The sequence below is a fragment of the Peromyscus leucopus genome, chromosome 3 (assembly GCF_004664715.2).
Source record: "Peromyscus leucopus breed LL Stock chromosome 3, UCI_PerLeu_2.1, whole genome shotgun sequence".
NCBI lineage: Eukaryota > Metazoa > Chordata > Mammalia > Rodentia > Cricetidae > Peromyscus > Peromyscus leucopus.
Window position 1 is genome coordinate 132,838,542 of NC_051065.1, and position 24,626 is coordinate 132,863,167.

Here is a 24,626-nt window from a genome sequence, read left to right on the forward strand (position 1 = left end):
GTGGAGGTGCATGCCTTTAATCTCAGGCAGAGACAGGCAGAGATCTCTTTGAGTCCAAGCCCAGCCTGGTCTACAGAGCGAGTTCCAGGACAGGCTCCAAAGACACTAAGAAACCCTGTCTGGAAAAATAAAAACCCTGACAATCAGGAAAATAAGATAATAAACTATATCCTCCACACATGCTCTAGCCTGTACACACAGACATACTTATATACACATAAAATTTTAAAAATGTTCCTGTCTGGAGAGATGTCTCAATGCAACAACTGACTAGCACCCACATTGGAGAGCTTCAAGAGATCCAATGTCCTCTTCTGGCCTCCACAGGAACCTATAGGCAAGTGCATGGGTGTAGCCACAGACAATAAAAATAATAAACACAAAGCTTTAGTGAGGCTTGGTGGTACATGCTTTTAATCCTAGCACTTGAGGTTAGAAGAAGGAGCAGCTCTATGAATTTGAGGACAACCTGATTTTATAGAGTTCCAGGCCATCCAGGGCTACACAGCAAGACCCCATCTCAATAATAATCTCAGAGTGGCCTCAATCTTATGCTGATTTTCCTGTTTTCAGCTTCAAAATGATGAAGTACAGAAGTGAGCCACTGTAGCTGACTCAGTAATTTTACACATTAATTAATAAACCACCTAATAAAAATCAACAAAATTTTTAAATGGCTAAAGACTTAAACAGGACAGAGACAGAGCACATGCAAATACTCAGTAGCATCACTCATGGGAAATGAAGAGAGCCAGACTTGCCTCACGCGCACAGGTCATGGGGTCATACCTCTGCAAAGATCAAAATTTAAAGCTACAATGAGGTAAGATTACTCAAACTTCTTAGCCAAATCACAAATGGTGGTAATATCAAGATACTGTGTAGCAAAAACAAAAACCAAGTGCATGTGTAAAATCCAAAGGTGGGTAGAAGATGTCCATAGGCAGCTTAATTAATAGCAAGTAAAGATCAGAAACAATCTACAGACAATGAGAAACAGGAACAAACAGAAACACTGTAGTTTAACCCTTCTGTGGAACCTAACACAACAATTTTAAAGAAAGAAAAAAAATGCTGCTTCATACAGTTTCAATTAATCTTACCAATAACTGACTAAATGAAAGAAAAGAAAATAACTAAATAAAAGCCGAGGGCTCATACAACTGTGGCACGTTAGCAGACACCACAATAGGACAATGACCTAGGACAGGTGACAAACCGCAGAAAGAGAACAGAGTTTGGTGGTTAAGAGTGGAATTTCGCTCTCAACATCTGTACCTAGAGCTCCTGGGGAAATCCAACTCCTTCTGGTCTCCAAGGGCACTGATTTTACATACATACATACATACATACATACACACACACACACACACACACACACACACACACACACACACACACACACACCGGGGAGATATGGTGGCACATGCCTTTAATCCTAGCACTCAGGAGGCAGAAGCAGACAGATCTCCGAGTTAAGAGGTCAACCTGCTCTACATGGAGACTATCTCACAAAACACAAAATAATAACAATAATTTTTTAAAAGGCCAATTTCCTGAAGGGGACAATCTGTTCTTCCTTATTCACCTTTCTTCACAGTGCCTGGTATATGCACTATCTAGATAGCACTGTTTTACTTGTTTATAGAATTCCTAAGGAAGGACCAGGAAAAGAGCTTGATTTGATGAGTATATGCTATCTACATGTGTTTAATTATCAAACTGAACTCAATCAACAGAGAATATACTATAATAAAGAAAATACAGATTTCTGTAACACAGGAAAACTTCAAGTTATACTCTATATAACACATTCCTAACACCTTTAAAAACAGCACCTTAGCCAGGTCATGGTAGTGTGTCCCTTTCACACATTTAATCCCAGACCTTGGGAGGCAGAGGCAGACAGATCTCAGTGAGTTTGAGGCAAGCCTGGTCTACAAAGTGAATTCCAGGACAGCCAGGGCTGTTATACAGAAACACTGTAGTGTGTGTGTGTGTGTGTGTGTGTGTGTGTGTGTGTGTGTGTTTGTCTTGAAAAACCAAAGAAAAAAAAAAAAATAAATAAAATAAAAATAAAAACAGCACCTTGCCTACCTCCAGTGAGAGTTGGGCATGGTGGCACATGCCAATCAGATCTCTTGTGAGTTCAAGGCCAGCTTAGTCTACATACCAAGTTTCAAGCCAGCCAGTTATATGGTAAGACCATTTAAAAAAGTCATTAATAAATAACCATTTCCCAATCAAAAGAGACATACATTAACATAATATAGGATATTAATAGGATAAGTTTGTTACAGCACAAATTAGAACACTATTTAAAACAGCTCAGAAGAAAAAAAATATATAGTTCATACTCAATTTTCTGTAAGGGCAAGGCATGGAGTACATGCCTGTTATTGACATTCAGGCTGAGGCAGGAGTTTTGAGAGCAGCCTGGACCTTATTGGGAGTTTCAGGTCAATGGACTATATATCACGACCCACTCACAAAAAGTAGAAGGGGAGGAGGGAAGGAATCTCATTTACCTGTTCTTCCACTAAAAAAAAAAAAGCTGAATTTTTGAGACATTAATGAAACAATACTAGATAACACAGCCAGGACAGGAGGAGGGGTCCTCACCATGTTGCCCAGACTACTAGCTTCAAATTCCTAGGTTCCACATAACACTTCTGCTTCTTCCTCCCAATTCCCCAGGCCTACAAACATGTGCCTCTGGCTCTGAATGTTTCTAATACCTTCAACTTATTCATGATTCTCTTTTTAAAATAACTCAAGAATGACTACATTCTTTGACAAAACTCAAAGGAAATTTCTTGCATGATACTCACTTTCATTCTGGTTTTAACAATTAACCTTAATAGTGATCCTTTTAATTCTGTGACATATGCATACCATAATTAGAAAACAAAGTATTTTGTTATATTTCACAAGTCAAAAGAATTCTTCCAGAAACTTAACTCTTTAAAGATATCCCAGAACATGCCAGGTGGTACTGGTGCATACCTTTAATTCCAGGCAGAGACAGGAGGATGGATATCTGTGAGTTAAGAGGCCAGCCTGATCTACAGAATGAGTTCCAGAACAGCTAGGGCTATAATGAAACCCTGTCTCAAGAGAAAAACAATGATTTCCTAGAATACATCTTTTTGACAATGATTTTCAATCTCAAAACTGAATTTTAAAAAATCCATTTATATTCTAGTTTCTTTATTCCATAATAGTATTATCTTGCTAATAAGGTTTATGCCTCTGACTAAGAGACAACAGTCAGACCACAAGATGTAGTTGGCTATATTCATGGCTTAACATTATCTGGCATTTGCTGTTTTACACTAGGGGTTTGTTTGTTTGAGACAGGGTTTCTCTGTGTAGTTTTGGTGCCTGTCCTGGAGAGATCCACCTGGCTCTGCCTCCAAAGTGCTGGAATTAAAATAGGGTTGCACCTCCACCGAATTTGCTGTTTTAAAGGACCCTCACCTAACAGTGAATTTGCTGTTCTTCAAACTGAATTTTGTTAACTTTATCTCCAGCTACTTTTGGTATCTAAGCATCAATAAAAATGTTAAAACAAAGGGATCTTTTTCATTCTTTAGAAGACACTGGGGACAAGTCTGTGGGAAAACGCTTGCAGAACCCTGTGTTTGTACCTCAGCACTGAAAAGCAATGTTTAGAAGGGTCAAAACATGCTCATTATACAGATCAGCCAGGCATGGTGGCTCAGCCTATAATCCCAAAACCTGGAGGCCAAGGCAGCAGGGTTGCCACCGTCAAAGCCAGCTTGGCCTACATTAGGAATTCCAGGATCATAAGAGCTAAGATTATAGTGAGCCCTTACCTATAAAAAGAAGGGAGATGAGTTCCCAGTGTGGCCTTATGAGGCTCGCGCACACATACCTTGAAAGGTTTGTCTCCACTGTGTGTCAGCATGTGCCGCTGCAACCAACTCTGACTGGTTGACGGGGTGTTATACACCTTACAACCTTTCCACAAGCAAACAAACACCTGTTAAAAGGAGAACAACGGTCACTCATAATTTCAAATATCATGAAAATCTTCAACTGATAAAGTCACTGACTGTGCACTCAATTGAACAATTCAACTCTAGTTTCCCAACAGGGAGTAGTTCTGCCCCACTCTCAATGCTGGGTCCTTTTCCCTCAGTAAGAAACTAACAGACTCCTCAGGATGAAGACACATAAGATGACAATCTCCACCTTACTTACGTTTCTATAAAGAATTTGCTACTTCTCAATACTAGGAAAACATGAAAATGGTCAATAGACATTAACTAGTAGATGATAAGCTTTTAACATCAAAAGAACAAGTCAAAAATTACACTTTACACTTACAAAAATTACACTTTAAGTCACATTCAACTTTCTGGGTTTTTTGTTTTTGTTTTTCGAGACAGGGTTTCTCTGTGTAGCTTTTGGAGCCTGTCCTGGATCTCACTCTGTAGACCAGGCTAGCCTTGAACTCAGAGATTCGCCTAGCTCTGCCTCCCAAGTGCTGGGATTAAAGGTGTTCAACTTTTGGAGCTGGAGAGATGGCTCAGAGGTTAAGAGCACCGACTGCTCTTCCAGAGGTCCTGAGTTCAATTCCCAGCAACCACATGGTGGCTCACAACCATCTGTAATGAGATCTGGCACCCTCTTCTGTATACATAATAAATAAATAAATCTTTAAAAAAAATAAATAAATAAAGGTGTTCAACTTTTAAAAGAAACAAAAATTTTGTTATCAAGTGTTTCTACTCATGGATTCCTGTTCTCAGATGCTTATTAACATCCTGTATTCTTAGACTGTTCTTCCTATTGAAGAGTATTTTCAGCTATCTTACTTCTGAAGTGATCACAAGAGCTAAGGGTTAAAAAAAGACTGATTATCACTGTAAGAAGTACATTCTCAGCCTCAGGAAACCAAATCTGACCAGGTCTGGAAAGGTCCAGCACTAGCAGACTATTCTTCCCTTACTTAGTGTGATTTCTGAGTATTCCAAACACTGGCAACTGTCCCACACATTGCAGGCTTCCCCTGAAAGAACTGGCACACCTTGCCTGAAAACAAAAACAGCAATGAAGCTACTTTTGAGAATCTTCTTCCTAAGAACAATTACATACAGAATCACTTCAGTACTACAGAGTCCTACATATAGAACACACCAAAAATACATGCAGACTGAAGAAAAGACATTAAGTGCTGAGAATGCTGCTCTGCAGAGTGCTTGCCTATCATGCACAATGCCTGGGGCTGAATCCCAAGGAGCACCAAGAAAATAAACGAAAACATAAAACACAGGCTGGAGAGACAGTTCAGTGTCCAAGAGCACTGGCACTCTTGCAGAGACCAGCCTTAAATTCACAGCATCTACTTGGTAGCTCCAGGGAATGTGACATTTTCTTCTAGCCTTCTTGGGAACCAAGCATGAATTTAACATCCAGTGTGCAGCAAGCATCTCTGACTATGAACTAATAACAGAAGTCAGAATGGACTCTGTGATCCACTCTGGCTTTTGGTTTTTTTCAGATGGAGTTGAGTGCCAATTCTAATGCAAGCTGGACCTAGTGACACAAGCCTAACCCCAGCTCCTTCGCAGATATTGCAAGGTCTGGGACTGCTGTGTGACCCAGCAGTTGGTAGAGTACTTGCCTAACATTCACAAAACCTGGAGAAACTAGGCTTAATGACCCATGCCTGTAATCTCAGCAACTGAGAGATAGGGGATTTGAAATGCAAAGTCATTCTTGGCTACAGAGCAAATCTGAGGCCAGCCTGGACTACATAAGATCTGATCTCAAAACAGAACTTACTCTAACAAGGCAGCATCATTGATGACGATCTAAATGATCTAGCCAATGGAATGCACATAAATGTCAGTTAGGCAGACACCGCATTTCAAAAACACTTCCTCTTCCTCCACTGATTCCTGGCCCTTGCATACTCATCCTATATTCACCCTATGTTTCATAGTCCAAGTTTTAAAAGCTATTAAACCGGCCTGGCAGAGCAGGCCTGTAATCGCAGCTGTTCCGCAAGATGAAGCAGGAAGATGAGTGCAAAGCCTGCTTGGGCTACAATCAAAGTTCAAGAAGTAAATCACAGAGGACTCACATTCAATACACTCACCACAAAAAACGTTTCCAAGATTACTTTTCGGTGAGGTGGCTCAGTAAGTAAAGGCACTTGCTGCCAAGCCTGAAAACCTGAGTTCAATCCCAGACACACATAGTGGAAAAGCGAATTCTGGCAAACTGGCCTCTGATCTCTACATACACACACACACACACACACTAAACAGTGGATAAATTTAATATAAACATATTTAAACAGATATATAAAAGGTTACTTAAAGAAAATAAATCTACTGAGTATATAGTGAGTGGCATGCCTTTAAACCCATCACTGAAGAGGCAGAAGCAGGTAGATCTGTGAATTTAAGGCCAGCCTGGTCTACATACTGAAACCCTATCTCAAAATTGTTTGGATGGAGCCGGGTGGTGGTGACATATACCTTTAATCCCAGCACCTGGGGGGCAGAGGCAGGCCAATCTTTGTGAGTTCGAGGCCGGCCTGGTCTATAGAGTGAGATCTAGGAAAGGTGCAAAGCAACACAGAGAAACCCTGTCTCGAAAAACCAAAAAAATAAAAAATAAATTGTTTGGAAGGCTTGGTTGTTTGAGATAAGTATCCTCAATATAGCCAGGCTAACCTCCATGATCCTCCTAACTCAAGCTCTCATGTGCTAAGATTTTTACAGATCTGCTCTATTAATCTAAAATCTCAAGTGATTTATTTTTCAAGACAGGGTTTCTCTGTGTAGTTTTGGTACTTGTCCTGGAACTCACTTTGTAGACCAGACTGGCCTCAAACTCACAGAGATGGCCTGCCTCTGCCTCCCGAGTGCTAAATTAAAAAAGGCGTGCACCACCACCACCCAGCCTCAAGTGACTACTCTTAATTAAAAGAAATGTAGGGCTTTTAGAGGGACCCTGTCTCAAAACAAGGAATCAGGACAGGGGAAGAGGAGGGAGAAGAATGAGACACAAAAGAAAAGGACAAGGCAGAACCTAGGATTTTGGACACACAACTGTAGCTGTTCATGCATGGCTATGGTTTGCTTTGTTATTCTTTAGTACTCTTTTCACCTAAATCTGTCTGTGCACCACACCACATCCATATATTGCCTTTAGAGGGCAGAAATGAGCACTGGATGCCCTTGAACCTGGAGTTACAGACAGATGCTAGCCGCCAAGTTAAGTGCTAGGATGAGAACCTGAGTCCTCCAGAAGAGCAGCCTGTGCTCTCAATCACTGAGACCCCTCTCCAGCCCAGTTATTTGGTTTGGAGATAAGGTCTCACCTGTAACCTCAGAACCTAACTAGGCGTCATCCTGTCTCGGCCTCCCGAGCAGGCAAATGCCATTTTCTGACCTTGAGAAACATTTTTATACTTGATTTTTAGAAACACTTCTAGTATAAAATGATTTTATTTTTCTGTGGTTGTTGTTCTGAAGCAGGGTCTCACCATGTAGCCTTGGCTGGAACTTGCTATGCAGACAAGGCTGACCTCACATTCACAAAGATCCAACTCTCACTGCCTCCCCAGTGCTGGGATTAAAGGTTTGCCTCACCATATTCAACAATGGGTCCTATAAATCAATTAAGGTTTAACTATTTTAATAAATTCATGGTCCAGTCTCATGTGATATGGAGAAGCGTATGTATTATTAGGGAATACTGGACAAAACAAATATAGTAACCAACTAATCTGTGGTACATGCCTATATTCTCAGAATTCAGGAGACAAGAAGGGAAGAAAGTGCCACAAAGTCAAGGGCAGCATGATAAACCAAAAAGTTCTAGGCCACTATCTCAAAAAAACACCCATGCCACTATGGAGAATCCAAAGTACAGACACAATGTATTGTATGTAATATGAAAGTTTCACCGCTCTTTTTTTAATTATACAGAACATTCTCATGTTTTGTTTTGCTTTGTTTTTTTAATCGTTGTTATTCTTTGATACTAATAGTCCAGGGCAGCCTAGATATCCCTACCTCAGCCTGAGTGGTAGGATTATATAACCTCAGGTTGCCACATAACTCTCTAAAGTATACTCATAATCCATTGTTTAAGTAATTTAATCTCTCATATGCTCAACCACACTTACATATGAAAAGGTCAGGACGGGTGCTGAACAGATGGCTCAGTAGTTAAGAGCACTCGTTTCTCTTCCAGAAGACCCCGAGTTCAATTCCCAGCACTCAAATGGCAGCTCACAGCTGTCTATATCTCCAGTCTCTGCAGGCACCAGGCATGCACAGAGTGCAACAGCAAAACACCCAAACACATAAAAATAATCATTTTAAGGGGGTTGGACAGATGGCTCAGCAGTTAAGAATACTTGCTACTCTTGCAGAGGACCTGGTTTTAGTTCCCAGCACCCACATGGTGAGTAACAACCATCATGGGCATGCACAAAATATGCATAGATACATAAGCAAAACATCCATACGAATAAAATAAATCTTTAATTTTGGGGGGTTTTGTTTTGGAAACAGGGTTTCTCTGTGTAACAGCTCTGTTCTGGAACTCACAGGTTGGCCTCAAACTCAGAGATCCACCTCCTCTGCCTCCCACATGCTGGGATCAAAAGTATGCATCACCAATGCCCGGCTTAAAAACAGTTTTTAAAAAAGAAAATGTAAGGAAAAGATACTGTTCAATAGCCAACTAAAATTAAATCTCACATGGACATGACAATACAGACAACTTGAAGCTGGTAGAGGTGGTGATGTCTCTACACTATCCATGGGCTCTTACTTCTCCCAGGGTAAGGATTACAAAGGAAGAGAAAAAAAGAACAAGTGATAATTTAGTATTTAGATCCTGCTAACTTACTGCTCCAGTAAAACTCATCTTTTTCTGTCTCATGATGGCATTTTAATATTTAAAGAAACAAGAAATCTAAAAACATTATTAGGCAGTCAAAGTCAGGTATTTCCCTTGTACTCATGAGGCTATAGGCTCAGTGTCAAGTTTCTTGTTAAGTATGCACAAAGACCTAGGTTCTAGTTCCAGCACTGGAAGAAAACAGAAGTCCTCCTTGTAGAAGATATGTAGACAACTTCGATACAGGAAGTGGTCACCAAAACAGCTATCCACTGAATCGGGGGTGATCTCAAGGGGTCCAGACTGCATCTTGAGATGATAATGGAAAAGCTATAGAGACAGACAATGAAAACTACACAGTGGTGTAAATTTACAGGGTGCCACTGAATTAAACACTTGAAAACAGTTAAAAGTTTCCTGAGGCTGGAGATAAGGCTCCCCAGGTAGGAACACTGGGAAACGGCAGTTATGGCTCATGCCTTTAATCCCAGCATTCGGGAGGCCAGCCTGGTCTACAGAGTGAGCTCCAGGACAGCCAGGGCTACACAGAATTTCTGTTTCAAAAGAAAAAAAAAAACAAACAACCAATCAACCAACAACCAAAGAACACTGAGGGCTCTTCCAGAGTACCTGGGCTCAATTCCTAGCACCCACTTGGCTCACAATCATCTGTAACCCCCCCAGAGTCTCAGGGGGTCAGATGCCTTCTTCTGGTCTCCATGGGACACTGCACACATATGATTCACAGACTTACATGAAGACAAAACACATACATAAACTTAGTTAAAATGGTTTATGTTACCCTTATTTCAACCAACAAGTATTCATTCTTTAAGACACAAACTCAACCAAAAAAGCTCAGACAGACCAAGACTTGATTCCAGAACTAAACAGGCTGAGGAAGGATAACTGCAAAGAGTTTGAGACCAGCCTGGGCTTCATGGTGCCAGATCAAGACATTTGTGAGGGGTCAAGGAGATGGACAGCGCACGTGCTCTCTCTTGAGAGATAGATAGATACAGATATATAGTATAAATTATAAATGTATATTAATTATATTTATATACTTTACTTATGAGTGCTCTGCATGTATATTCATGCCAGAAGAGGGCACCAGATCTCACTACAGATGGTTGTGAGCCATCATGTGGTTGCCGGCAATTGAACTCAGGACCTCTGGAGGAGCAGTCAGTGCTCTTAACCCGAGTCATCTCTCTAGCACCGGGGAAGGATAGTCACAGAATATTCTCAGAGAGCACAAAATATATAGTAAGACCCCGTTCCTAAAGGAAAAAAAAATTTTCTCTTTTGTCTCTTAATTCCAAGGACCAAGTTCTTGTACTTTTTTATGACCCAGAGCTTAGGCAACAGCCTGGTGCTTGTATTGGTCTGACATACATCAGTCCCAGACTTCACCCTAGGACAATCCAACATAATTTCCTGAATTAATAAAAGTTTATGGGCTGGAGAGATGGCTCAGAGGTTAAGAACACTGGCTATTCTTCCAGAGGTCCTGAGTTCAATTCCTGGCACCCACATGGTGGCTCACAACCATCTGTAATGAGATCTGGCTCCCTCTTCTGGCCTGCATAAATACATGCAAAACAGAACATTGTATACATAACAAATAAATAAATCTTAAAAAAAAAAAATGTCTGCCGGGTGGTGGTGGTGGTGGTGGTGGTGGTGGTGGTGCTGCTGCTGCTGCTGCTGCTGCTGCTGCTGCTGCTGCTGCTGCACACCTTTAATCCCAGCACTCGGAAAACAGAGGCAGGCGGATCTCTGTGAGTTCAAGGCCAGCCTGGGCTACACAGTGAGTTCCAGGACAGGCTCCAAAGCTACACAGAGAAACCCTGTCTTTAAAAAACCAAATGAATGAATGAATGAATGCTTATACACCAATGACTGGTATGCAAAACCATGATGTACATTTCTACAGTTCTTTAATCCTTTCATTTAGCATAGCAACTAACAATTCCTCAGAGATCAGTACATCTTTTTTGTTCAAAACAGTATCACTCCTTTTTTGGCAACAGGACAAAAGGTGGGGTGGGGTGGGGTAGGATGGTGCTGAGGATTAAACCTAGTGCCTTTCACATTCTGGACAAGGATTCTACATTGTAAAAACCATAGTAGCACTGGTTCTCAATCTGTAGGTTGGGGACTGAATATTAGATATTTACATACATATGGTTGGGGGTCACCACAATATGAGGAACTACTGTATTAAAAAGTTGTAGCATTGGGAAGATTTTATGTAGTGGTATTTGCTCTGCCCTGACTTTGGGCTATTAGGGCCCAAAGGAGGCTGTTCTTCCTGCCATTGTAGGTGACCTCTTACAAGGGAAGGAAGGGTCACATGCCTTTTCTCCCTGCCCCTTCCTGGGATTCCCTCCTGGTCAGATGGAGGACTACCTCAGCTGTCTACTCCATTCTGCATTCGTGAGTGTATTTCTTCAATTTATATCTTAATAAATTCTGTTACCCATTTAATAGATTCACATGGATTGATCGTAAGTGGCACCCAATGTAATTGGCAAGAATTTCCATCCAAAACCTGAGAAAGCTTTTTAAAAGGGTTCTAAAATGGAGCCAAGAGCAGCTTCCTACTTGTTTCTCTTAGGCAAGCCGTGATACAGGCGCCACGGCATGCAGGCTTGAGCTACAGTATGGTGGTGGGTTCAGTGTGGGGGCTTTACCTACAACATGGCTGATTCCTGCCACAATACACGAAGGTGTTTCCAAGCCATGCAGCATACTGTATAGTGGATTTAACTTTTGCTAGTACAAAAAAAAAAAGTGCTGGGGCTACACAATGCTGGGTGGAGGCATAAGCCCACCGCTTCCCAGACTCAGCCGTGAGCATGGACTCCAGAGCTGGTGGTAAACATACCTCCACCATGTTGGGAAGCTTGGGGTGGGGGGCAGGGGAGGTCAACAGCCAAAGTCACCAAGCAGCTTAATAGTTAGCTTAACAGTTTAAAATCTCTCCTGGTCAGAGAGATTTTATTCACAATAAAACAGATTCAGATAGAATAAAACTCTAAACGGTTTACACTGTGTGTGAAAAAGTATAAAAAATATATAATAAGCCACATAAAGACGGAAATTACACAGTCTGGATTGTGTTGTCTTTGGGATTTGTTGTTGTTGTTTTGTTTTTTAATATTTTTTTCTCCGGAATTGAGGACCAAACCCAGGGCCTTAAGCAAGCGCTCTACCGCTGAGCTAAATCCTCAACCCCTTGTCTTTGGGATTTTTAACTGGAGAGAGACATCTGATTGTAAAGGCTGCTGAGTTAAACCAATATGTATATTTTAAAGGTATCATGACTTCAAAATTTGTGTCTTAGGATATGTTGCTTTGGAAAAGAGGTTCTGCTTTTATTTCCACAGAAGATGAGAACCTGTGGATTGCTTCCAGGTTAATATGGTTTGATCAACCAAGACCCCCTGAAAGGTTGATAAAGCCTCACAGACTACTACAGCCAAGATTTAACGATAATTCTTCATTTTCTCAGAATCCCCACAAGATTGTCAGCCCCCCTATCAGTAGGAAGTAGCATGAGAAGCTACGCCCAAATTCCCAAAATATTGTTTATAAATGCTTTTTTCCTTTCCTTTTAAGATTTATTTATTTACTATGTATACAGTGTTCTGTCTGAACGTATCCCTGCAAGCCAGAAGAGGGCACCAGATCTCATTACAGATGGTTGTGAGCCACCATGGGGTTGCTGGGAATTGAACTCAGGACCTTTATGAAGAGCAAGCAAGTGCTCTTAACCTCTGAGCCATCTCTCCAGCCCTATAAATGCTTTTTTATTTAAGGGGGGTTGACTATAAATACAATCTCTTTTTAAAGAAGAAAAGAGGGATATTATAGATATGATACGATGAAAGGGTAGATTATTGAATCTACTTTTAAAGAGCAACAACTTGTCTAAAATGTTTCACATTTCTATAGATTTTAGTTTATTACAAATTTAAAGTTAACTTTGTTATATGTATATTTCTACTCTTGTTTAAGGTATTATATTTATATAGCTCATTTAAAATTGTAATATATATAATTAAATACATTTTAATAGTCATCTAGGATAATCAAACCTAGTCATGTTAGTTAAGCTTCTTAGGTATATAAAGGTATATTTCAAGCCAGGCGGTGGTGGCGCCCACCACCCAGCACTAGGGAGGCAGAGGCAGGCAGATCTCTGTGAGTTCGAGGCCAGCCTGGTCTACCAAGTGAGTTCCAGGAAAGGCGCAAAGCTACACAGAGAAACCCTGTCTTGGGGAAAAAAAAAAAAAAAAAAAAAGGTATATTTCGATTAGGTAGGTAATCTTCAAACACTTCAAAGACTGACAGAATACGAGAATACGGCATTTAAAATGTTTTTAAAACTTAGACTTTCTAGACAATGAGACACGTCTGCTCCCAGCAGCACCAATTTACTTCAAAGAGGAAGACAGGCATCAAAGACATTTCCATTTGGAAATTTGTCGTCTTTTTGGCACAAAATGGCCTGCTGGGCAAAGAACTGCCCTTGCCTCAACTGCTGACAGTATGAATGCTGTCATTTCAGGACAAGCAGGATACAAGGAAAAGCAACTACTAAACCTTGCCAAGAGAGGATAAGATGGTCTTTCAAAATTCCTGCTTCTGAAAATGGTCTGTCAGATATCCTGTAGCCAAATTAGATGCCCCAACAGTGCTGAGTAACTTTTAGGTAACTGTCCAATCCTTGCAAGAATTTCGGAATTGCTGCTTGCATTTTCCGTTTTCTCAGGTATCATTATTTTGCTTCTTAGGTTTTTGATGGAGTTGAAGACTAGATAGTTATGGTTACAATCTTATCTTAGCTAGAACATATTAGTACTAGACTTAGAATCTTCAAAGACAGGACAGCTACTGGAATAATCTCTGTAATTTGCCATTTACCCATGTTCTGGATATTTCTGGACATTTAGCATGTCTTTCTTGTTTGATGTTATTCTTGTTGGTTGTAGTTCCACTTCTGTTTATAATACTACCCTTTGTTTTTCCTGGACAATACTTGATAATTATTCTTATTGTATACAATCTGCATTAAGTTTAGAACCAATGTAGTGGTATTTGCTCCACCCATGACCTTGGACTACATGGCCAAAGGAGGCAGTGCTTCCTGCTGTTGGTATGGTGACCTCTTAACAAGGGAAGGGAGAAGGGTCGCATGCCTTCTCCCTGCTCCTGCCTGCGATGTGGATTTACTCCTGGTCAGATCAGAAGATGACTTCAACTCTCTACTCCAATCTGTATTTGTGAGTGTATTTCCTCAATTTGTATCTTAATAATAAATCGTTACCCATTAAATACTCACATGGATTGATCGTTTAATACTCTTATCTATAATAAAGTAATATACCAAGTCAGGTTCATTTTACTAAGATTAAGGAAATTCCAAGGTTTCGTGACAAACTCTGTAATACCATTAAGACACCTGTACCAACAACTGTCATGAAAAGATATATCAAGTGAACATATTAGAAAGCTCCATCTAATGAGAGAGCTACAGAGATGGCTCAAGAGATAAGAGTGTTTTCTGGCTCCTGTAGAAGACCTGAATTCTGTTCTCAACACATGGTACACATACATACTTTCAGGCCAAACACTCCTACATATATAAAATAAATCTTTAAAAAAAAAAGCCGGGCAGTGGTGGTGTACATCTTTAATCTTAGCACTCAGGAGGCAGAGGCAGGTGCATCTCTTTGAGTTTAAGGCCACCCTGATCTCACAGCAAGTTCCAGGACAGCCAAGGAGAAACCCTGTCTCAAAACAAACAAACTAATAATAATAATAATAATAATAATGAATAAAAATGAAACATCTTGAGCCACTAAAATTTATATATATGGCTACTGTTAAGAAACTCAGGCCTCGGGGCTGGAGAGATGGCTCAGGTTAAGAGAACTGGCTGTTCTTCCAAAGGTCCTGAGTTCCATTCCCAGAAACCACATGGTGGCTCACAACCATCTATAATGAGATCAGGTGCCCTCTTCTGGCCTGTAGACAAAACTCTTCATACACAATAAATAAATATTAAAAAAAAAAAAAAAAAAAAAAACACCTCAAGCCTCCCATATCTATATCTATCGTTATTCCTTTTTCCCTTCCCCTCCTTATTGGAAGTCCACACCCAAGTAGTATGCACTGTTTCTTTAAGGAACTCTACCTCTATTCCTGCTTTAACTTTATTCCCTCTCTCGCTCTCTCTGTCTGTGTGTGTTTGACAAGCATGAAGATAATTGTGCAGTCAGCCCTTCCACCTTTGCCCAAAATCTTTGGATTTGTACACAGGTAGTTAGGCTCATGATTGGTCACTACTTCTCTTCTTTACTGCATGTGTTTAAGTCTATACTAAAACTGCTGTTTTTTACGCTTATTTTACGTGTTTAAGTGTCTTCTCTATGCATATGTCTGTGTACTACTTGTACATCCGGTTCCTGTAGTCAGAAGAGGGTGCTGGATCCTCTGAAACTGGAGTTATTGATGGGCATGAACACTATGTGTCTTGGGGATCAAACCTAGGTCCACTGGAAAAGCAACAAACACTCTTACCCACTAAGCCAACTCTCCAGTCCCAAAACTCTTTAAATTATTATTATTAGCCAGGCAGTGGTGGCACACGCCTTTAGTCCCAGTACTTGGGAGGCAGAGACAGGCAGATCTCTGTGAGTTCGAGGCCAGCCTGGGCTACAGAGTAAGTTCTAGGAAAGGGTCCAAAGCCACACAGAGAAAGCCTGTGTGTATGTGTATATGTGTGTGTGTGTACCTACCTATTGTTTATTTTTTAGATTTTATTTACTTTTATCATATGTGCATTAATGTTTTGCATTCATACATGTATGTGCACCATGTGCATGCCTGGTACCCTCAGAGGTCAGAAGAAGGCATTTTGCTTGGCTGTGGGCCACCATGTAGTGCTGGGAACTAAACCCAGGTCCTTCACAAGAGCAGTCAGTGTTCTTAACCACTGAGTCATCTCTCCAGCCCTGTTTAAATTATTATTGTGTGGTATGTGGGCTTTTGAGACACAACATTCATGAGGAGGACACAGGACAACTTTGTTGAGCAAGCCCCTTCACCAGTCATTTCACCAGCACACAGAACATTTTAATGATAAACTTCAACTTTGTTCCATAAAAAGGAAACTTAGTCTAACTTCATTTTTTCTACATGCCTTTAAATAGCTGAGAATATTCACATAGGATGTATGCCAATTTAATTCATAGGATCCAAGATTCAATCTTTCAAACCTACTATGAAATGCCAAGTGATCTCTATGTAAACATTGATCCTAATCCTATATATAGTAGCTAAGTCAAGTGCCAAAAAAGCTTATGCCACAGTAGAATGTAAGTAGCATCAGGCACAAGCTCACAAAAGGCAGTATGGTGGTACCCAACTGCAATTTGAGCATAAAGTTAAGGCAGGATTGTAAATTAAAGAGAGCCTGGGCTACACAGTGAGACTTGTGTCTTAAAAATGGCATCTGTAACAGGAAACCAATATGGTTAAAATATGGTAAGATACTAGTATCTGCTTTACTGGCTGGGGGAGTGGAGGATTTCACTCTAGTGAAAGAAGTAAGGTGAACAGAGTTCACCAGTAGACCAAGTGGAAGTATGCAACTTGACTGGCTACTCAGACATATGAAACTTAAGACAACCATTTACTCCTCAGGTATAAGAAAAGACTGCTGACACATTGCATCATTTTAAGGACAATTACTTCTTAAAGATATTTTGATTGGTGGGGTTTGTTGTTGTTTTTTGACAGAGTATCACTGTGTAGTTCTGGCTGTCCTAAAACACATTATGTAGACCAGGCAGGCCTCAAACTCAGAAATCAGTCTGCCTCTGTCTCCCAAATGCTGGGATTAAAGGTGTGCCACTGTACCCAGCTTTAAAGGAAAGTTGAAAGGCAACCCCACTGATCAAAATGATAAAAACACTTCCACAGTTGCCTATTCTAGTCCCTGCGAATCAACACAGGATCAGTCTCCTGCATCCTACCCAAGCATTCTCTCACAGAATGCATACTGCATCCAGTATTTTAAGTAGCAATCTGACTCCAGAAAGTTTAACTCGCTTAAACTATATATGGCAATTTTAACCAGATTAGCATCAGTCTACCTCCACAGTGAAGATATTAGCAGGCTCTAGGCCAGCCAGAGATACACAGTGAAGGAAACCCTGTCTCAAACAAACAAAAACAGTGAAGGCATGGCCTAGTGCTATCTGTATTTACAAGGTAATATTAGTTTCTGAAAAATGTACTAACTATGGTCAACTAGATACAGTTAAGAATAAATAATTCTCAGGAAGGCTATCCTGGGCTACAGAGTAAGACCCTACATGAAAACAAAACAATAGTTGATGTACTTTGACTGACCTAACTTGGTTGGCTCTAGATATTACATCACATGATATTAGATGACAAAATTAAGTGAGCTCCAGGAAAGGCTCCAAAGTGAGCCTTTTACTAAGCCAAGTCTGCAAGGGTATAGGTTAACACTGACTAATCAAAACATCTTACATGAACTTCTGACCCTAGGAAAGATGTCCAGTCATTGATCATAAATGATGAGCTCCCTTTGCATTCATTACAGGAGCCACATGTACCAACCCTGGCACCATCTCTGAGGCTGGCCAAGTGCGTCATGGTAACTGAGGATTCACCAAGAGTCATAGGGATGCTGCCCATTCCCAGATGCTTTCCCCTTCAGTGCCAGAACCTGGGAACTCACTGTGTCCATTTATATTTCTAAGACCTACAGCTTTAAAGGGCTCATTTCTTCAAAATATTATCTAGGAGCAAACTGAAACCCAAAAAATTAGATATCCTACTTTCATATAATCCTAGCAAGTAGACAGGAAGAGAACAGAAAATGAGGGGGAATTCTCCAATTCCTTTCATGAAGAGAAAAATAAAATACTAGCAATTATAAATGAATATAACCAAAACAGAATGAAAAAAAATGGTAAAACCAACCCCTCCGCGCTGACCATCTACGTGTATGGAACGGATGTGGTCTGCCAGGTCTGGGCTAGAGTTGAAGCACGCCTGGCACTGGTCCCAACAACAATTATAGGCAATGTGTTTGCTTGAAGAAGTAGTGCTCCCTTGTCCATTCATCATTGCTGGAGTTGAACGCCCACTGGAAATTGTGCTGTCTACGTCCATTAGAGTACTGCTTATGCTACAAGAGAAGAAAAAGGCTGTTACTCCTAGAAATTTACCAATGTAAGTATGATCTTACAAATACTGAATTACATATGATAATCTGATCTATACAAATAATGTATACTGACCAAAATTCTCCATTCAATTGCATTGCTTTGAAATTAGCTGGCAATGAAGTACAAGGTAAAAACACACCATGGCCTCAAATTCAAATACAAAGCTGGGTGCCATGGGTACTAACCACAATCCTAGCACTTGGAAGGCTAAGGCAGGACTGCAAGAATTTGAGGACAGCTTGGGAGAGTGAGAATGAGATCCACTGTGAATAAATCTTAAAGGAGTCAACTGAACTCATGAATCCAGGGACTCATTCTCTGCTTTGACACCTGGGTACCAAGACAAGGATGGTATGGCAGATAACCAAGCCCTAAAGATTTTTTAATCTCTAGGGAAGGCATCCATTACACTTGCAGAAATGCATCCTAGGGGGCTCCACCTGAGTGATTTCTGCCTGTCGGCACTGACCAGCAAAATCAGATGGAGGTGAGCAGTAGCAATACTGGCCTTTTCCCTGGTCACCTGTAGACCAGGCTAGCTATCAGATCAATATGTAGTACAGCATGACCTTAAAATTAAACTTTTCATGTCGGGCGGTGGTGGCGCACGCCTTTAGTCCCAGCACTCGGGAGGCAGAGCCAGGCAGATCTCTGTGAGTTCGAGGCCAGCCTGGTCTCCAAAGCGAGTTCCAGGAAAGGCGCAAAGCTACACAGAGAAACCCTGTCTCGGGAAGAAAAAAAAAAAAAAAGATTTATTTATATTTATTTATTATGTATACAGTGTTGTTTGTATATATGTCTGCACACCAGAAGAGGGCACCAGATCTCATTACAGATGGTTGTGAGCCACCATGTGGTTGCTGGGAATTGAACTCAGGAAGATCAGTCAGTGCTCTTAACCTCTGAGCCATCTCTCCAGCCCCCATCACACCTTTTCTTTTTTTTTCTTTTTCTCTTTTACTGTATGCAAGTGTTTTTTATTTTTTGCCTGTCTGTGCACCACTTGGTGCCCAAGGACACTACTGGAGGGAACTAGAGTTACAGGTGGTTGTAAGTTACTATGTTGGTCCTGAGAACTGAACCAGGTCCTCTAAGAGTACAAACAAATGCTCTTAACTGTTTAAGAGCATTGGTTTTTAGTCCCTTTTTAAATTTTGATTTTTGCCAGGCAGCAGTGGGAGGCACTTTGGGAAGCAGAGGCAGGTGGATCTGAGTTCCGAGCCAGCATGGTCTACAGAGCAAGTTCCAGGACAGTCATAGCTACAGAGAGAGCAAGTTCCAGGACAGTCATAGCTACAGAGAAACCGTGTCGGGGTAAGTAAATTTTGTTTTTGTTTTCTGATATAAGGTCTAACTCTGCAACCAGTCTGACCTGTAACTCAGAAGCCATCCTATCTCAGTCTCCCTGGTGTTGAGATTAACTAGCTTTTGCCTCTAGGGATGGAGATTTATTTACCACTCATTTTGTGCCTGTAGCATGTTTTTTGGTTTTGTTTTTCAGGCTGAGTTCCATGCCCATCACTCCCAGATAGTCTATGTCTTTTGAAGTGACTTCTTAGATCTCTGAATGGCAGGTACTCCAATGAAGGCATTGATAGAAACAATACACATTTACTTGCAGGGTTGTTTCTGTCCTCCCACCAGCTCCATCATCAGCTTGGGGGAGGCACTTTCACCTGCTGAGCCATCTTGACACCCTCCATCCAACTGAGACAGTCTTGTCATGCTACCCAGGCTGGTGCTGATTAGAGATTAAAATGAAAGTCATCAGCACCAAAAAGACAACAAAAAGACTGAAATGCCCTTCAATTTTCCTTTGTGAGATCTTGCTAGGTAGCTCAAGCTCTTCTGCCTCAGAATTACAGGTATATACTACCATACCCAGCCTAGTCACAACTTTTAAGGTATATGTTTTCAGTTTGTGGGTAGTGGTAACTGGTTTTGTTTTGAGATGGTCTTATTGGCCCAGGCCTTGAACTTATGCCCCTCCTCTGAGTGCTAGGATTCCAGGTACACCATCACACCTGGTTCCTCACATTTTTATTATAAAAAAGCTCAAAATGGGTTATAGAAGCACTTGCCACCAAACCTGATGACCTGAGTTCAATCCCAGGACCCACATGGTAGAGAGAACCAACTCCAGCAAGTTGTCACTCTGACCTCGCTCCACATTCGTGCCCACACACCCAAGCATGCTAGTACATATGCATGCATACACAAACGTGTATGTGAATGCACACAACACACACATGCGTACACACGCGTGTACACGTGCGCGCACGCGCACACACAGGCACATTCACAAAATAAAATGTAATAATTTTTTAAGGAAAAGAATGGGAGAATGGTGGTGGCATACACCTTTAATCCTAGCACTTGGGACAGAGACAGAAGGATCTCTGTGAGTTCGAGGTCAACCTGGTCTAGAGAGTGAGTTCTGGGGGAGCCAGGGCCTGCTTCAAAGTGAAGCCCAGTTTGGAGAGAAAGAAAAAAAAGAGCTAGGGGCACACTAAGATGGCTTACCTAGCACGCACAGAACTCCTGGGTTCAATCTCTAGCACCACATAAAATCAACATGGTGGTATGCCTATAATCTCAGTACTTGGAAGGTGAAGGCAGGAAGATACGAAAGCAAGATCACCCTCAGATCCAAAAGAAACACTCATTTTGGAACTGGGCACGGTAGTTTACATCTCTGATCCCCACACTAAGAGGCTGAGGAGAGGATCACCGTGAGTTCATGGCCAACCTGGGTTATAATCTGAGACTGTCTCAAAAGCCAAACAACAAACTACGTCAAGACCCACCCATCCCACTCTTGGGCATATACCCAAGGAATGCTGATTGATACCATAAAGATACATGCTCAGCTATGTTCATAGCAGCACTATTTGTAATAGCCAGAACCTGGAAACAACCTAGATGCCCATCAACAGAAGAATGGATGGAAAAAATGTGGTACATATATACAATGGAGTACTATTCAGCAGAGAAAAACAATGAAAGCATGAAATTTGCAGGCAAATGGATGGAACTAGAAAAAATCATCCTGAGTGAGGTAACCCAAACCCAGAAAGACAGTCATGGTATGTACTCACTCATAAGTGGATTCTGGATATAAAATAAAGAACAATCAGACCACAGCCCATAGAACCATAGGGGCTATATATATAGTATGGAGGTCCCTAGGACGACGGTGGCTTATAATAAATTTCGGTTCTACTCAAAAAAAAAAAAAAAAAAAAAAAAAAAAAAAAAAAAAAAAAAAAAAAAGCCAAACAAAGCAACAATGATAGAGCTAAGAGGGGTAGAACTCAGTGAGGAGGCACTCTCTTCAGCATGCTCAAGACCTACCATGAGAGAGAGAACAGACTCCTGCAAAGCTGTTCTGACCTCCACACCCATGCCTTGACATGCATGCCTACATACACATGAAATAAATTAAAATGTAACATAAATAAATTTAAAGACTGCCTCCCCAATCAATTCTAATCAAATACCATTTTAACTTTTATGTGTATATAAAATTTCATCTGAGGAAAAAATTTCAACCACTACTAGAAATTCTTAATTTTTTTAAAAATTTTGATCAATACATAGCTGTCTGTACAAACTTACAGGGTAAAGTGATGTTTCAATAACTGTACAATGGATGATGAGTAAACTAGGCTAATGAACATCCCATAACCTTAAACATTTATCATCTGTTGTAGTACACCCAAAACTCTCCTAGCTATTCTGTTATTTACAATAACTGCCCTACTGGGCAGAAGAGAACACCAGAATTTATTCTAACTGCAGCTTGTACCCTGTAAATTGTTTTTAAATTCTATTTTCTCAACAACAGACATCAAAATGTCCACTACTGTGATAACAGCACTTTTCTATTAAAGGGCTGGAAACCACTGAGCTCTTAGCTCCTAACAGGAAAGGATTAAGGTACCATTCACTAAGAGAATGCACACTCCCAACCCTTCAAGAAATGAAGGTTCTGATTTGAGGCTTCCCATAAGAACTTCCCTAATCTCTACCAGATCAGGTTCTTCCCCTTATTAATGAAAAACAGGATCTTTAGGACCTCTTCAAGTCACCTAATTATTACAAACCCCTCATGGCTGTAGGGAGTTAGGGACAGAACCTGAGGACTCATGCATGTATGGTACTTCTATAGCCTATAAAACAAGTATTCCAAAATTCTCATTTTTTCAGGATAGACGATGGGCCAGTCACCTGGTGTGACATGTCTGTAACCCTCAGGAGGATTTTGACCTAGCAGCACTAAGTGGTCGGTCTCAAGACGCCAGGAGTATGGCTCACACCTGGGAACCCTGAGCTTCAGAGGGAGGCAGGAAGATTGCACAATGTTCAAGGGTAGGCTCCTAGTTAGCTTCTGCTATCTACTGGATACAACCTCAAGATCCCTGAGGGAATCTCAACTGGGGACAGCAGCTTGATCCACAGTCAATTCCAGGATAGTTTGAGCAAACAAAAGGGAGAGGAGAGATAAACAGAAAGAAACACAAACATGACCATACATGTAGAATGAAAACTGCTTAAAATGGAGGGGAAAATGTAGCTCTAAGAGAATTTAATAGGATCACAGTGAACAATATAACCTTGAGTTTCTGGCTGGGTTGGGTTGGGTTGTTTTTTACTCACGGTCTTGCTATGTTTCCCAGGCTGGCTCTGAGATTACAAAATGATGAGCCATGTCTAGAAAACCTTCAACTTTGTGAGTAATAAAGAGTAACCTATTTTGCAAATTGTTGATGATCTTAAGATCATACAAAAAATTGAATTTAACTGTAAACAATAACAGGTGGTTCTCTTTCCACCTATTAATACTGCCACTTACTAGAAGAATTGCTCTAGCTAGGCATGGTGGTGCAAGCCTTTAATATCAGCACTTGGGAGACAGGCAGACAGATCCCTGTGAGTTCCAAGCCAGCCCGAGGTACATAGTGTGACCCCATCTCAAAAAAAAAAAAATTGATTAAAAACTCGGGATGAGGGATTGGAGAGATAGCTTAAGGTAAGTAAAAAACATGACTCTGTCACAGAGCTGATTACAAAAAATTAGAGGCACATTAAAAATCATTAACCAAAACCAAGATAGTATTACTATTATTACCCTAATTACAACTCATTATCACAGTAAACCAAACAGTCAAAATGGGTTTTTCTAATCAAAATTAAAAAAAGTTTACTGTCTATCCCCACAATGACTTCTCTAGAGAAAGACAAAGGACTTTTCTCCCCAAGACCCAGCAGCATTCACTAAATTGGTCAAAAGGGACTTTATGCAACAATGATGAAATGCAGTCTGTGGAAAACAAGCAAGCTACTTTATTCTATGGCCACTCTCACTCCACATTTCACACTGGGTTTGATTCTGAAGTACACAGCCCTTCAGCATTACTCCATCCACAGTTCTCATCTAGTTGGAGACAGAAGCGATCATAATCATGCTCCGACTAACAGAATAAACACCTAACTTTAATACAATTATACAATAAAGTGTGACCTTTGACTTTGTTAAAAACATTTCCAGGGGGCTGAAGACAGCTCTTGCATAGGACCCAAGTGAGTGACTGGTCCACAAGAAACTCCAAGGGATCTACCTGATGTCCCTGGCCTCTCAGCACCTACACTCACACAGACCCAACACAGATACAAACACACAAACAAAAACAAAATTATTTTTATAATTTCCAGGAAAAAAAAATGTAATCCAAATTGACATTTAAAAAAAAAAGTCAGATCTATGCGAATTGTAGGCTAACCTAGTCTAGAAATGGAGTTCCTGGACAGACAGGGCTACAGAGAGAAACACTGTGTGTGTGTGTGTGTGGGGGGGGGGGGAATCTACAGGCCAGTGACATGGCTTAGAGGGTAAACACTCCCAAAGCCTGGATACCTGAGTTCCATCCCCAAACCACATGAAAGTTAATCTCCACACACAAACATATAAAAAAGCAAAAAGAAGCCGGGCAGTGGTGGCACAAGCCTTTAATCCCAGCACTTGGGAGGCAGAGGCAGGCGGATCTCAGTGAGTTCAAGGCCAGCCTGGGCTACAGAGTGAGTTCCAGGACAGGCACCAAAGCTACACAGAGAAACCCTGTCTCGAAAATCCATTTAAAAAAAAAAGAAAAAAGAAAAAAAAAATCCCTTTAAAAACTGCTACCAAGTGTAAGTGATATGCCTATGATCCCAGCAACCAATTTGAGGCCAGCCTAGTCTACAAAGTGAGTTCCAGGTTAGCTTTGACTAGATGAGAAATTGGCTTTTTTAAAAAAAAAAAAAAAAGGGAGGGGAGGGGAGGGGACTGGCTCGGCAGTGAAAATGATCCAGGTTCAAATCCCATCATCCACATAGTGTCTTACAACTGCATATAACATCAGGTTTCAGGGGATCCAGATGAGTTCAATCCCAAGTACTAACATGATGGAAGGA

General features: G+C 40.9%; 1 protein-coding gene across 2 annotated transcripts in view; it reads right to left on the reverse strand.

Annotated features, from left to right (window-relative positions):
• The window catches only part of Aebp2 (AE binding protein 2), a 42,175-nt gene that overhangs the window by 12,217 nt on the left and 5,332 nt on the right, over positions 1-24,626 (reverse strand). For both annotated transcript variants that reach the window (XM_028872230.2, XM_028872231.2), the window contains exons 2-3: positions 17,926-18,133; positions 3,899-4,006 (exon numbers count right to left, since the gene is read on the reverse strand). In XM_028872230.2, the coding sequence (XP_028728063.1) occupies positions 3,899-4,006; positions 17,926-18,133 (316 nt within the window). The remainder of the gene's footprint in view (positions 1-3,898; positions 4,007-17,925; positions 18,134-24,626) is intronic.